Genomic DNA, 14,574 nt, shown 5'->3' on the forward strand with positions numbered 1-14,574 from the left:
AATAGACCACATGCTGTGTCACAAATCAGGGTTCAACTGATACCAAAAGACTGAGATGATTCCCTGCATATTCTCAGACCACAATGCTTTGAAACTGGAACTCAACCACAAGAAAAAGTTTGGAAGGAACTCAAACATTTGGAAGCTAAAGACCACCCTGCTTAAGAATGTTTGGATTAACCAGGAAATGAAAGAAGAATTTAAACAATTCATGGAAACCAATAAGAATGAAGATACTTTGGTCCAAAACCTGCGAGATACAGCAAAGGCAGTCCTAAGGGGGAAATACATAGCCCTCCAAGCCTCCCTCAAAAAGTTGAAAAATTCAGAATACACCAGCTCTCTTTATGCCTTTAGAGAACTGGAGAATCAACAACAAAGTAAGCCAACCCCATGCACAAGAAGGGAAATAATCAAGATTAGAGCAGAGATCAATGAGATAGAAACTAGGGATACAGTACAACACATCAATGAAACTAGAAGATGGGTTTTGAAAAGAATCAATAAGATTGATAAAGCATTGGCCAAACCAATCCAAAAGAAAAGAGAGAAGATCCAAATTAATAAAATTATGAATGAAAAGGGAGAGAACACGACTAACACCAAGGAAATAGAAACAACCATCAGAAATTATTATCAACAGTTATATGCCAATAAGTTAAGCAACCTAGATGAAATGGATGCATTCCTGGAAACCTATAAACTTCCAATACTGAATTAGGAAGAAACTGACAACCTGAATAGACCAGTATCTAGTAACAAGATTGAAGCAGTGATCAAAAATCTCCCAAAACACAAGAGCCCAGGACCTGATGGATTCCCTGGAGAATTCTACCAAACATTCAAAGAAGAAATAATACCCATTCTCCTGAAGTTGTTTCAAAAAATAGAAACAGAAGGAAAACTTCCAGACTCTTTTTATAAAGTCAGCATTACCCTGATCCCCAAACCAAGTAAAGACCCCTAAAGTCTGAGAATTTCAGACCAATATCCCTGATGAATATGTATGCTAAGATTCTCAACAAGATCCTAGCTAATAGGATCCAACAGTACACTAATAAGATTATCTACCATGACCAGGTGGGATTTATACATGGGATGCAAGGGTGGTTCAACATTTGCAAATCAACCAACGTGATAGAACAAATCAATAAGAAAAGAACCACATGGTCCTCTCAATTAATGGAGAGAAAGCATTAGACAAGATACAGCATCCATTCCTGATTAAAATGATTTAAAGTATAGGGACAGAGGGAACATTCCTCAACCTCATAAAATCTATCTTTGAAAAACCCACAGTGAATATCATCCTCAATGGGGAAAAGCTGACAGCCTTCCCTTTGAGATCAGGAACACCACAAGGATACCCACTCTCGCTACTGTTGTTCAACATGGTACTAAAAGTCCTAGCAACAGCAACCAGACAACAAAAAGAAATAAAAGGTATTCAAATTGGCAAAGAAGAAGTCAAACTCTCTCTCTTTGCAGATGACATGATACTTTATATGGAAAAGCCAAAAGACTCCACCCCAAAACTACTAGAACTCATACAGCAATTCAGTAATGTGGCAGGACACAAAATCAATGTACAGAAAGTTGCTTTCTTATACACTGACAATGAAAAAAAATAAAAAGGGAAATTAGAGAATCAATTCCATTTACTTTAGCACCAAGAACCTTAAGATACCTGAGAATACCTTAAGATACCTTAAGATACCTGAGAATAAACCTAACCAAAGAGGTAAAGGATCTGTACTCAAGGAACTACAGAACACTCATGAAAGAAATTGAAGAAGACACAAAAAGATGGAAGACCATTCCATGCTCATGGATCAGAAGAATAAACATTGTTAAAATGTCTATACTGCCTAGAGCCATCTATACTTTCAATGCCATTCCCATCAAAATTCCACCAGCATTTTTCAAAGAGTTGGAACAAACAATCCTAAAATTTGTATGGAACCAAAAGAGACCCTGAATTGCTAAGGAAATGTTGAAAAAAAAAAAACAACCCAAAAAAACAAAAACTGGGGACATCATGTTGTCTGATTTCAAGCTTTAAAACAAAGCTGTAACCACCAAGACAGCATGGTACTGGCACAAAAACAGACACATAGACCAGTGGAACAGAATAGAGAGCCCAGATATGGACCCGTAACTCTATGGTCAAATAATCTTCGACAAAGCAGGAAAAAATATACAGTGGAAAAAAGACAGTCTCTTCAATAAGTGGTGCTGGGAAAATTGGACAGCTATGTGTAGAAGAATGAAACTCAACCATCCTCTTACACCATACAAAGATAAACTTGAAATGGATAAAAGACCTCAAAGTGAGGCAGGAATCTGTCAAATTCCTAGAGGAGAAATATACAATAACCTCTTTGACATCAGCCGCAGCAACTTCTTTCAAGATATGTCTCCAAAGGCAAAGGCAAAGGAAACAAAAGCGAAAATGAACTTTGGGGGCTTCATCAAGATCAGAAGCTTCTGCACAGCAAAGGAAACAGTCAACAAAACAAAGAGGCAACCCATGGAATGGGAGAAAATACTCACAAATGACACTACAAAGGGCTGATATCCAAGATCTATAAAGAACTCCTCAAACTCCACACACACAAAACAGATAATCACGTCAAAAAATGGGCAGAAGACATGAACAGACAATTCTAGAAAGAAGACATACAAATGGCTAACAGACACATGAAAAAATGTTCATCATCATTAGCCATCAGGAGATTCAAATCAAAACCACATTGAGATACCACCTTACACCAGTTAGAATGGAAAAAAATTAGCAAGGCAGGAAACAACAAATGTTGGAGACAATATGGAGAAAGGGGAGCCCTCTTACATCTGTTGGTTGGAATGCAAGTTGGTGCAGCCACTTTGAAAAACAATGCGGAAATTCCTTAAGAAATTAAAAACAGAGCTACCCTATGACCCTGCAACTGCCCCTACTGGGTATTTACCCCAAAGATACAGATGGAGTGAAAAGAAGGGCCACCTGTACCCCAGTGTTCATAGCAGATGGCCATTGTCGCCAAACTGTAGAAAGAACCAAGATGCCCTTCATCAAATGAATGGAAAAGAAGATATGGTCCATATATACAATTGAGTATTATGCTTCCATCAGAAATGATGAATACCCAACTTTTTTATCAACATAGACGGGACTGGAAGAGATTATGCTGAGTGAAATAAGCAAAGAGAGTCAATTATCATATGGTTTCGCTTATTTGTGGAGCATAAGGAACAACATGGAAGACACTGGGAGGTGGAGAGAAGTGAATTGGCGGAAATCGGAAGGGGAGACAAACCATGAGAGACTGTGGACTCTGAGAAAAAAACTGAGAGGGTGGTGGTTGGGGGGGTGGTGAACCTGGTGGTAGATGTTATGGAGGACACGTATTGCATGGAGCACTGTGTGTTACATAAACAATGAATTTTGGAACATGGGAAAAAAATTAAATTTAAAAAAAAAACTACTGGGACTACATCAAAATAAAAAGCTCTGCACAACAAAAGAAACCAAAAGACAACTTCTGAATGGGAGAAGATATTTGCAAATAACATTATCTGATAAAGGGTTAGCATCCAAAATATATAAAGAACTGATGGGGTGCCTGGGTGGCTCAGTGGGTTAAGCCACTGAGCAGGTCATGATCTCAGGGTCCTGCAATCGAGCCCCGCATCAGGCTCTCTGCTCAGCAGGGAGCATGCTTCCCCCGCTCTCTGCCTGCTTGTCATCTCTGTCAAATAAATAAATGAAATCTTAAAAGAAAAAAATGATACAACTCAACACCCCAAAAATGAATAATTCATTTTAAAAATGGGCAAAAGGGGCACCTGGGTGGCTCAGTAGGTTAAAGCCTCTGCCTTCGGCTCAGGTCATGATCCCAGGGTCCTGGGATTGAGTCCAGCATCGGGCTTTCAGGCTCTCAGCTCAGTGGGGAGCCTGCTTCCTCCTCTCTCTCTGCCTGCCTCTCTGCCTACTTGTGATCTCTGTCAGATAAGTAAATAAAATCTTTGAAAAAAAATTAAAAAAATAAAAAATGGGCAAAAGACAAGAACAGACATTTGTCCAAAGACATACAGATGGCCAAAAGACAAATGAAAACATCTCAATATCACTCATCATTAGGGAAATGGAAATCAAAAGTACAATGAGATACCACCTCACACCTGTCAGAATGGCTAAAATAAAAAACAAAACAAGTATCGGTGAGGATGTGGAGAAAAAGGAACCTTTGTGCACTGTTGGTTGGAATGAAGACTGGTGCAGCCACTGTGGAAAACGGTATGGAGGTTTCTCAAAAAAATTAAAACTAGAACTATCCTATGATCCAGTAATCACACTACTGGGCATTTATCCAAAGAATACAAAAACATTTATCTGAAAAGACATATGTTTATTGGATATGGTTACTGCAGCACTGTTTACAATAGCCAAACTGGAAGCAACTCATGTGTCCACTGATAGATGAATGAATAAAGAAGATGAACTATGACTCGGACATAAAAAAGAATGAAATCTTGTCATTTGCAATGATATGGATGAAGCAGAGAGTATAATGCTAAGCGAAATAAGTCAGAGAAAGACAAATACTATATGATTTCACTCACATTTGGAATTTATGAAATAAAACAAATGAGAAAGGGCAAAAAGAGAGAAAAACCAAGAAACAGACTTACATTAGTGTCTGTCACATAGTATGAGTTCAATGAATATTTGTTAAAGGAAGGAACAAAGGAAGGAAGGTGAGGGGGAGGGAAGGAGGAAAGAAGGAGAAGTTTTGCCTTGAAGAGAAAGAAATAACAGGGCAGTAGATAGCATTTAGGAGAGAATTTTCTAATAGAGAAATCTGGACATGTCTCACTGCTGAGGAAGGGAACCAGAGGCTGAAAATACGAGAATGGATTGAGCCAAGTGAAAGTGTGAGAAGAAAGGGTGGTAGGATTAGCACTGGACAAGTCCAGGACTGTGAAAAGCAGATTTAAATCCTGGCAAAAACTGCATCATGTCCCCAGCAAGAGTGGACAGGGTAAAAATTATACATGGGATTTATACTGGGGTGCAGCAGTCAGCTCTTGCGGTCCTGGGTTTCCTTCTGCATGACTGGACCTGGTTCTGCCTTCCTACCAATCCTCCCCATTCTGCCCCAACCCTGGATGAAATGAATTAAGGATGAATGCTGGTGCAGATAGGTCATAGGCCTTTTGGTAGGATCTCAGTTGACAATGTTTGTCTGGCAGCATCTGTTTTTACATTTTGTTTCTCATAGCAGTGGGTGATGAGGTCATTATCTGTGATTTAATTGTGCTGGTCCTGGTGGGCTTTGAGATGTAGAGAGAAAGGAAGTTGGATATTTCTATGGTAGAGAACAGGAGAGTATTAGGAATTGCTGTTGTGGTAATAGGTAGAAGAAATCTCATTAGGGGGTCAAGGAAGGATTAAATCTAGTTAAGCTTAACGATATTCATTCATGGTTGTTGGTATCTGCACAATGTGTATTTTGTGACAGCAGTAGTCAGCAGCCCAGTATAAGCATTTTAATCCCAGGGTGAAGTTTTAGGGTTTTTGACCAGTTAGGTGAGATATAACAATGGGCAAGTTACTCAAGGCAGCAAAAGTATCTTGGTTGAAGTGAAAGATGACGCAGTCTAAGCTGGGCAGGGAAAATATAAGGGGACTGACGGGAATGACATAGAGGCTTCCATGTGATTATCAAAATTCAGCTGGCATAAAAATCACCTTGGAAGGGCCAGATCCTGAATTATTTTCAGCAGGTCTAAGGCGAAGACCAGAATCTATTCTCATGGATTGATTCTGATTCTGCTGTAAGAAGGCCATAGACCTTTTTTTTTTTTTTGAGAAATAGTGGATTTGAAATGAAATTACAGTGAGTTTCAAGACGTGATATTTTGAGAGCAGATGAGAAACATCAGGAGAACACTATAGGCATAGGTGGGTACAGTGTGAGATGACTAATTTACTATCTCAAAGGTGACACAGCCTTAAATGATGAAAGGTCCAGGGTGTACCCAAGGGGGTGGGTGGCTAAAGTGGAGAGTGGGGTAGAGGTGAACATCGCCAAAGGTAAGGTCAAAGTTCTGAAAGCCTCCATAATCCGTGTGGACCTTGAAGCCACTCTGGAAGCTGGCAGTATTTGGGACAGAGAAGCAAAACTCTGAGCAAAGTTCAAAGGCACTGGTTAATGAAGGGGAGGGAACTACATGTGAGTAGAGAAAGAAAGGACTTGGAGTTGAGGGCATATAAGTGGCAAGAGTTTTCACACGATGGTGGAGAACTGGAACTGCTACTAACATTAGTTGAGGGTTTATTGAGGCTTTACGTATATCAATCCATTTTATCCTCACAAACTTCATCTAAAGTAGGTACTATTTTTTAAAGTAGGTTCCATGCCCGACATGGGGCTGAAATTCATGACTCTAAGATCAAGACTTGCAGGCTCTACCCACAGAGCCAGCCAGGGGTCATAAAGTAGGTGCTATATTTTATTCCCTTTTTATGATGAGGGAACTGAAGCACTGAGAGGTGACGCATCAACCAGCATCTCACAGTTCTTATCCACGGTGCTACTCTGCCTGAGGTAAAGTGGTACTGGGAGGTGTTCGCATACATTTCAACTGAAAAACAAAAAAAGAAAAGCCACAGTGGGGTTAACATTTTGGAAAAGCAATGGAAATATTTCTTCATATTTCATGGGTACTGAAATATTTGTTTTTCAGTGTCCAGTAGATGGCAGCACTAAATAACAATTCCATATCAGGTCATCTAATACAAACCTTCTGCTTGGATCAAGACTTCTGTCCAGTCCATGCCTTAATTATTTCTTCAGCAGCATCCAGTGTACTGTCTTTCTGTAAAAGACATTATATATAAAACAAATTCAAGATGAAGTACATATATAAATATAGAAAAAATATACCAAAGTCAATGGATCAGGAAAAGTCATGTAGTGATTTGGGAACCAAGTGCTCTTCAACCCCTGATAACTTGAGCAGGGCCCAGCTGGGCTCTAGCCTGTCCTTGGCCTACACAGCACCAGATCCCAGAGTGTTCAATCCGGGATCATGCCTTCTCAGAAGATGAGTCATTGGAAGCCTTGCCCATAGAGAGCCACACCCATATAAAGCCACAACTCTGGCAAGTGCATGGACAGAAACTGGAAAATGGCATCTATAGTATCTTCCCCCACCTTGGTGGTCTAGTACACAGGTCCCGAGCTCTTTAAGGAGCCCAGAAGCAAATTAAACAAATCAATTATTTATAATGTTATATGCCATTACTGCCTAGCTGGAAAAGTGAATGAACTTCATAAGAATTCAATATTAGAGGAGCTAGAGAAGTGTGACACTGATCACTACATCATACTGTTTTGTGATACTGGCTGCCAGTCTATTGCTCCAATTCTGACACTAAAGAAATGTACAAATCAACTGGCATGTGGCCAAAAAGCATCACCAAGAAAATGATCGACAAACTGTTAAACGCAGTTCAGACTGAAAACAGTTTAAACTGATCCCTGACAAAACCACATTCACTGATGCGAACACTCTCACTATTTTATAACCATCAGAGCAGTCCAAGCAGCTTGCCGTGCCAAAGAAGACCCAGACTCATAAATGACACTGATGCCGGCAGCGAGTCTGAAGGCTATGCTCATGGGATCAATATTTATTATTTTGGCTTTCTTGCCTCTCACCTCACCCCCTTTTGTGCATGACCTGACACCCCTGATAATATCCAGCCATAAGCTTGGGATATTAAAGGACAGACTCAGTCTCCAGTTGGGGTATTTGAATGTCTTTAGGAAAGGAATTCATAAGGAAATCCTTTCCATTTGGGAAACTGCATGATATTCATTGATTGTGTTGACTGTCAACATTTATATCCAATGCTAAGATTTCTGAAAAAATCATTTTTCCTTGCTGCTCAGAAAAGTTTACTGAAAATACTGGCTCACTAAAAGCATTAAAATCAGCAGTCTCTCTCCTCTTTTTAAAATGACATTTACAAATAAGATGATTCCTTCTGACACAAAATCATGGTGAATGGTACCATTGGCTGGTATTTGCCTAATTGAAAATAGGCACGTTGAGCAAATTACAGCTACCATTCATTAAGTTTTGGATAGTACTCCAATGATTTGTTTACTTTAAAATAAAGACAGATTTTGGTAAAGTAGAAAAAATATCAAACATAATAGCACTAAATGAAGATTTAAGTGAATATTTGATCTCAAATGAAGAGAATTTTCAAAATTTTCAAAAATGAAAAGGCAGACCTATACAAGGAATACAATTAAATTAACACAGAGTTACAGAAACAAATCAGAGGGTGTAGAAGAGCTTACACAGAGTCAGAATCCTCTGCTCCTCCTCCCTACTCTGTCCTACTATGCCCACCATCCCACAAGACAACTTTTTATGGTAATTTCTGGTTTTAGTTCTAGTGGTTACTTCCAAGAACTAAATAATGCATTTGGTTTTATTTCTATTTGGTTTATTTTTATTTGGTTTTATTTATTGACTTCAGACAAAATTCACAATTCTCTGCTCTGAATGAAGAAAAATTGTTCGTTCACACTACTATGCCCATTCCCTTCAATGTTTCAGTTATGATTTCTCATAAAACTCATTTGCTTTTTGAATAGGTAAATGCCAGCATATGGTATAAAATTAAACTGACAGATAAACAGTGAAAATCAAGCTCTTGTTTTTCTCCTCTGCTTTTTCTACTTCTTTCCTTTCCCTCTCTACCAAATGATTTAACTGAAAAGCCATTCGGTGGGGCTGAGTGAAGCAGGTGTCCACATACGGAGGCAGGGGAAGCCTGGGCAGCCTGGCGCAGGATGTAGCAGCCTGAGTGGAGACAGGGGGGTTTCTTATGTGGGTGGCATGAGGTGTTGGTGATGGCAGTGGCAGTGTTGACTGGAATAGGATGTCAGGATCCAAGCAGGGTAAGCCAGCATCTGTATGGCAGGGTGGCTCCAGGCAGGGTGCTGGAACCTCGATGGGATGAGGCAGGCATCTGCCAAGGTAGATGGGCATGGGATGTCAGAAAGTACGAGGGGTGAAGGATTCCATGCAGTGGGGGATAGTGGCAGCCTCGTGTGCAGTGGTGGAGAACTGGAGGAGGGCATCTCTGCAACAGGTGACAGCAATAGCAGCCTGGTACAAAGTGTCAAAGCCTGAGGGGTGGTGGCTGGAGGGACAGTGGCACATACCAAGGGACTGATTAAAGATATGATTCCATGATGAAAGCCAGGGTTTTTTTCACTGTCAAAGAGGGGAGTTACAAATACAGAAAATCCTTGAGCACCAGTCATTCAAAATGTGCAAGTTAATTCATGGGAAAAAGATCCCAGAAGTAGAATTTCTGCGTTAAGAGGTATGTGCATTACATTTGGATGGAAATGGTCAAACTAACCACTGTTAAGAGATTTTACAAATGATACCCCTGCTCTCTGTAAGAGTGTCTTACAGAAATTTTTAGTTGTTCGGTTGTTTCCAAGCTAAATTCGTGAAGCGTTCCAAGCTAATAGATAAAATAAAATTTTGTTGCAATTTTAATTTTCATTTATTGTAATATGACTAAAGTGGGAGTCCTTTCATATATTTGAGAGCTGCTGAGAATGTTACCCATAACCATTGTAAAGTGCTCCTTTTTGGCTTATTTTGCCTTAAGTCTCACCTACTTTCTTTCAATTTTCATTATTTTGGCACCTTTTGCCATCCTTTTATTTTTAGCCTTTCCAAGAGGTTGAGTCAGCCATGGTAACTTTCCTTAGACTTCTTGGTATTGCTCCTGTATCTTTGAGGATTGAGTGTTGATCTGTTTACACAGATCCTCTTACTCTGCCCCCATGAAGGCTTTGGTTTTTTTGTGTAGATGCTGAAGGACTGTTTATCTTTTAAATCCAATATATCTCAGTGTTAATTGTTCTGTGACAATTCTTCCTGAGGCAAAGCACTCCCTTTCAATTGCTGGATTTAGCTGCCTTTTTTTTTTAATTAAAAAAATGAAATTACTGAGCGTTCTTAAGCATTCTTAAGATAAAGCTATTAAATTCTTTTCAGGGTCCATTTTTCCCCCTCACCACAGAATTCTAGATATTTCACTTGTCTTCCACATCTATAATTTTTCTAATATTTTAAAAGTCTTTGATCCTTTCCACTCTTCTTTGCTCACTTTTCTCAATCCTTAAGATGCTTACAGAAGTAAGTATTCAGTGTTCCCTGCGCTGTTTCCAATGTCACTACAATAATCAATAGCTTGATTTTTTTCCCGTCAATTTTGTACCTGAGCTCTGACAAGCTGTCATTTTATCTTCTTATATTATCTAACATTATCTTCCCTGAACTTTTAAAATTTCTGCTTTAATCTCATTTTAAAGGTTCTGGATTTGAACTATCTATAGCAACATTTCTCTGACTGAATATTCTCTTTCTGACACTTTGTTTTCCCTGCACCTTTCTCTTCCACCCTTAATATTATTTTATAGATTCGCAGCTGATTCTTTTTCATTAGTCATTTTTGATTGAATTACCTCTGTAATCTCTTGCTAGTGCACCTACTGTTCCTGTTGCTCTGGTAATGAATATGCTACCTACTGACTTTGTCTATAATTGGAAGATGTATCTGCAGATCTATGTGAGGAGTTAGGGTAGCACTAGAAGACAGCAGAAATTCTCCCTGGTTCATAGTAAAGTTTAATATGATTGATGTGGACTTCAGCGGTGGGGAGGTTTTTTTTCCCCCTCCCAGATAATTTAAGAGGCTACCTCCAATTTAATCTATCTCCTCCACAGTGCCCCAACACGGGTTGGAGCACACATGACAGGTATGAATAAGAAAATTGATAACCCAACTATAATCTCCTTCCCACCTTGCCCCACACAGGTTCTAGATGATACAGCTGTATCTCTCTCCTGCCTTGCATGATGCTAAATGAGTCTGGAGAAGCTAGTGTACTTATTGCCCTATTGTTTTAAATGAGTTGGTTCCCTGCTGGTGCTGTTTATAACCTGAAGATGTAGACACAAGAGACTTTCTAGGGGTCTTCCCTTTACTTTTACAGTATTTGGCAACTCTTCTTCATTTACTGGGGAATTTGTGAATCTGTTTTCCATTCTCCTAGTTGTTTTCATTAATTTCCAAGAAGAGAATGGGGAAGGGCAGTGTTTATGATTTTAAAACAGGAAGTCTTAAGTTAATCTTTTTTTTTTTTTAATTACTTCTGCTTGTAACTTTAAAAGATACACTTCTCTGTCTAGGATCCACTGAAACATGAGAATATTCTTGGCCTTACTCTCTCTTCTACAGTTTGGTCAACTAAACAAAATATTAATAAATAAAAATAAAATATTATTAGGTTGTTAACATTTTTATTCTCTTCTGAATGAGTCTTCCAGAGTTTGTAGATTGTCTTTCAAAGTTGAAAACAATGTTTACATCATTCTGACTAGGTTTATAGATGAATGTGTTGGTAGTTTTTGGATCTTATTAAGCCTGTCTTCAGAAATAGCAATGATGCATATATTCGGATTTTTAAAAAAGATTTTATTTATTTACTTGAGAGAGAAAGAGTGAGAACACAAGCAGGGGGAGCATTAGATGGAGAAGAAGCAGGCTCCCCGCTGAGCAGGGAACCTGATGTGGGGCTCGATCTCAGGACCCCAAGATCATGACCTGAACTGAAAGCAGCCACTTAACCAACTGAACCACTTGGGTGCCCCTCAGATTTTTTTTTTAAGTACAGATCTGATGATAAGCAATTCATTTAGCTTTCGTTTGTCAGGAATATACACTTCATTTTCAGTTTTAAAGGCTATTTTCCTGGATAAAGAATTCTGGGCTGATACATTTTTTATTTTAGCACTTTGAGGATGTCATTTCACTGTATTCTCGTCTCCATTTTTTTTTTTTTTTGATAAGAAGTTGCTGAATTCATAAGCATGTGAAGTAGAGTCTTTTACTTGCTGTTTTCAAGATCTTACCATTACATTTGGTTTTCAGCAGTTTGAGTATAAAGTGTCTTAGGGTGGTTTTCTTTCCTTTCCTTTTTTTTTTTTTTAAGATTTTACTAATTTATTTGACAGAGACACAGCGAGATAGGGAACACAAGCAGGGGAGTAGCAGAGGAAGAGGGAGAAGCAAGCTTCTCACTGAGCAGGGAGCCCGATGTGGGGCTCAATCCTAGGACCCTTGGATCATGACCTGAGCCAAAGGCAGATGCTCAATGACTGAGCTACCCAGGCAACCATTAGGGTGGTTTTCTTTACAGTCTGTTGTGGTTCACTGATCTCTAAGGATATTGCTTTTCACCAAATAGGAGGAGATTGTGGCCATTACTTCTTTTTTTTGGGGCTATTACTTCTTAAAATATTTTTTCTGCCACATTTTTTCTTTCTTTCTTTCTTTTTTTTTTGGTACTCTAATTACATGTATTATCACTTGATACTGTCTCATAGACCTAAGGCTCTGTTTATTTCTCAAAAATAATTTTTCCCTGCTTTTCAGATTAGATAATTCTATGAATCTATAATTCAAGTGGGTCTTTATTCCTGATATCCTCAAACCTCTGTCTGTTAAGCCCCATACATTTTTCATATCAAATATTACACTTTTAAATTCCTGAATTTCCAGTTGATTTTTTTATAGTTTTAATTTGTTCACTCATTATGACTATATTTTCTTTTAATTTCTTGAACATACTTCCAATATCTGCTTTAAAGTCCTTGTCTGATGATTCCTATATCGGGGTCACCTTGTAATCTGTTTCTACTGACTACTTTTTTCTTTATTAAGGATTATATATATATTTTAAAAAGATTTTATTTATTTGAGAGAGAGCACAACCAGGGAGAGCGGCTGAGGGAGAGGAAAAACCAGACTCCCCACTGAGCAGAGAGCCTGACGCAGGTCCTGGGATCATGACCTGAGCTGAAGGCAGACACTTAACTGACTGAGACACCCAGGTGTCCCAAGGGTCACATTTTCTTATGTCTTCACATGTCTAGTAATTTTTTATTTCTGCTGGACATTGTATTGCTACATGGTAAGGTGTTTGACTGATTATGCTGTAATACAGTAAACTCAGTACTTCAAAGTGTTGAGTTTTGTTCTGGTAGGCAGTTAATTTCATGGCAGGGAACTTACTTTTATGAAGCAAAATCGCACAAACTTCTCAAACTGTAGTTTGGTCTCTGTGTTACAGAATGCTGAAACTGGAATGGCTGACAGTTTCTGAAAAATAAATAGGAAAATAAAATAGGAAAACTACTTCTACTTCAACTTTAATTTTAGAATAGATAAATATCAAAAACAAATACTTCTAAATGTTCACAACAACTTCTAAAAAGAAAAAAATGTTTTTAAAATCCTCCACATAGCCATAAGTGGAATATCACATAACAAAACTATTGTTAACATTGTTCAAAACATGTCAGCAAGTATTCTTCATAAGTTAACCATAAAATACAGCACAGTATCTCAAAGGCCAATAAAAATTACCTTATTTTTAGTCATCCATTTCACAAATTTATAGTCATACGGTTCATTGCTGTCCTTCATACTAGAGAGGTCTGCATCTAAAACAACAATGAAAGTTAGATGGTCTATTATATCTGAGGAGAAGATGTATTTCATTTAAATCTGCCAAGATTCAAAATATTTTCAGAAAATAGTCACAGAAACTACTGAAGTCTCACACTATATGGTGGGTTGGGAAGTGAGGAATTCACAGTGAGGAAGTGAGGAATTCACTCTTTTTTTTTTTTTAAGAACGATTATTTCCAAGATTATGTAATTAACTCCATTTTCCATTTGCTATTGCAGCCACAAAGTTCATTCCGAAGTTAATGCTAATCACAATAATGTGTGAACCTATATGAAAAATTCGCTTCCTTCCCCTCCTATGTGAACTGATCCTCTGTTACATAAATTATTTATATATATTACTACATAGAAATCTTTTTAATATAAGTTAGCTTAAATGCTTTTTGGAAATAAATCAAGTATGTAAATTAATTATTTTAAAAATAACTCATGTTGCGCAACCCTCTCAAGTTCCCTTTCCTTCTCAGGAGCTTTTGTACTGTTACTTAGATATCTCTCAATAAATTTTTTCTGTTGCCCACCAATAATAACAATAATAATAATAAATAAAATAAAATAAGTACATAAATAAAAAAATAAAATACATAAAAAATAAAAATAGTTCATGGATGGCTCAGTTGTTTAAGCATCTGCCTTCAACTCAGGTCATGATCCCAGGGTCCTTGGGACAGGGTCCCACATCGGGCTCCTTGCTCAGCAGGAAGCCTGCTTCCCCCTCTGTCTGTCACTCCTCCTGCTTGTGCTCTCTCTCTCTGACAAATAAATAAATAAAATCTTTAAATAATAAATAAAAATATACAAAATAAATTAATGTTGAAATGGTATGGATTTTCAATTCAAAGGCAAAACTAAAGGTGATGAAAACAGCTGTGTCTTTTTATCATCTCATAAAATGAATTATACACTTAGATGTACCATAGGAAAAGTGA

At 38.1% G+C, this 14,574-nt stretch overlaps 1 protein-coding gene across 3 annotated transcripts in view; it reads right to left on the minus strand.

The window, feature by feature from the left end:
- Positions 1-4,388: 4,388 nt before the first annotated feature.
- The window catches only part of KYAT3 (kynurenine aminotransferase 3), a 59,063-nt gene continuing 48,877 nt past the window's right edge, over positions 4,389-14,574 (minus strand). For all 3 annotated transcript variants that reach the window (XM_082688595.1, XM_082688596.1, XM_082688597.1), the window contains 4 exons: positions 13,541-13,617; positions 13,187-13,273; positions 6,808-6,882; positions 4,389-6,648 (listed from right to left, as the gene is read on the minus strand). In XM_082688595.1, coding sequence (XP_082544721.1) covers positions 6,820-6,882; positions 13,187-13,273; positions 13,541-13,617 — 227 coding nt within the window. In that variant the 3' untranslated portion in view covers positions 4,389-6,648; positions 6,808-6,819. The remainder of the gene's footprint in view (positions 6,649-6,807; positions 6,883-13,186; positions 13,274-13,540; positions 13,618-14,574) is intronic.

Source organism: Mustela nivalis (genome assembly GCF_964662115.1).
Source record: "Mustela nivalis genome assembly, chromosome: 10".
NCBI lineage: Eukaryota > Metazoa > Chordata > Mammalia > Carnivora > Mustelidae > Mustela > Mustela nivalis.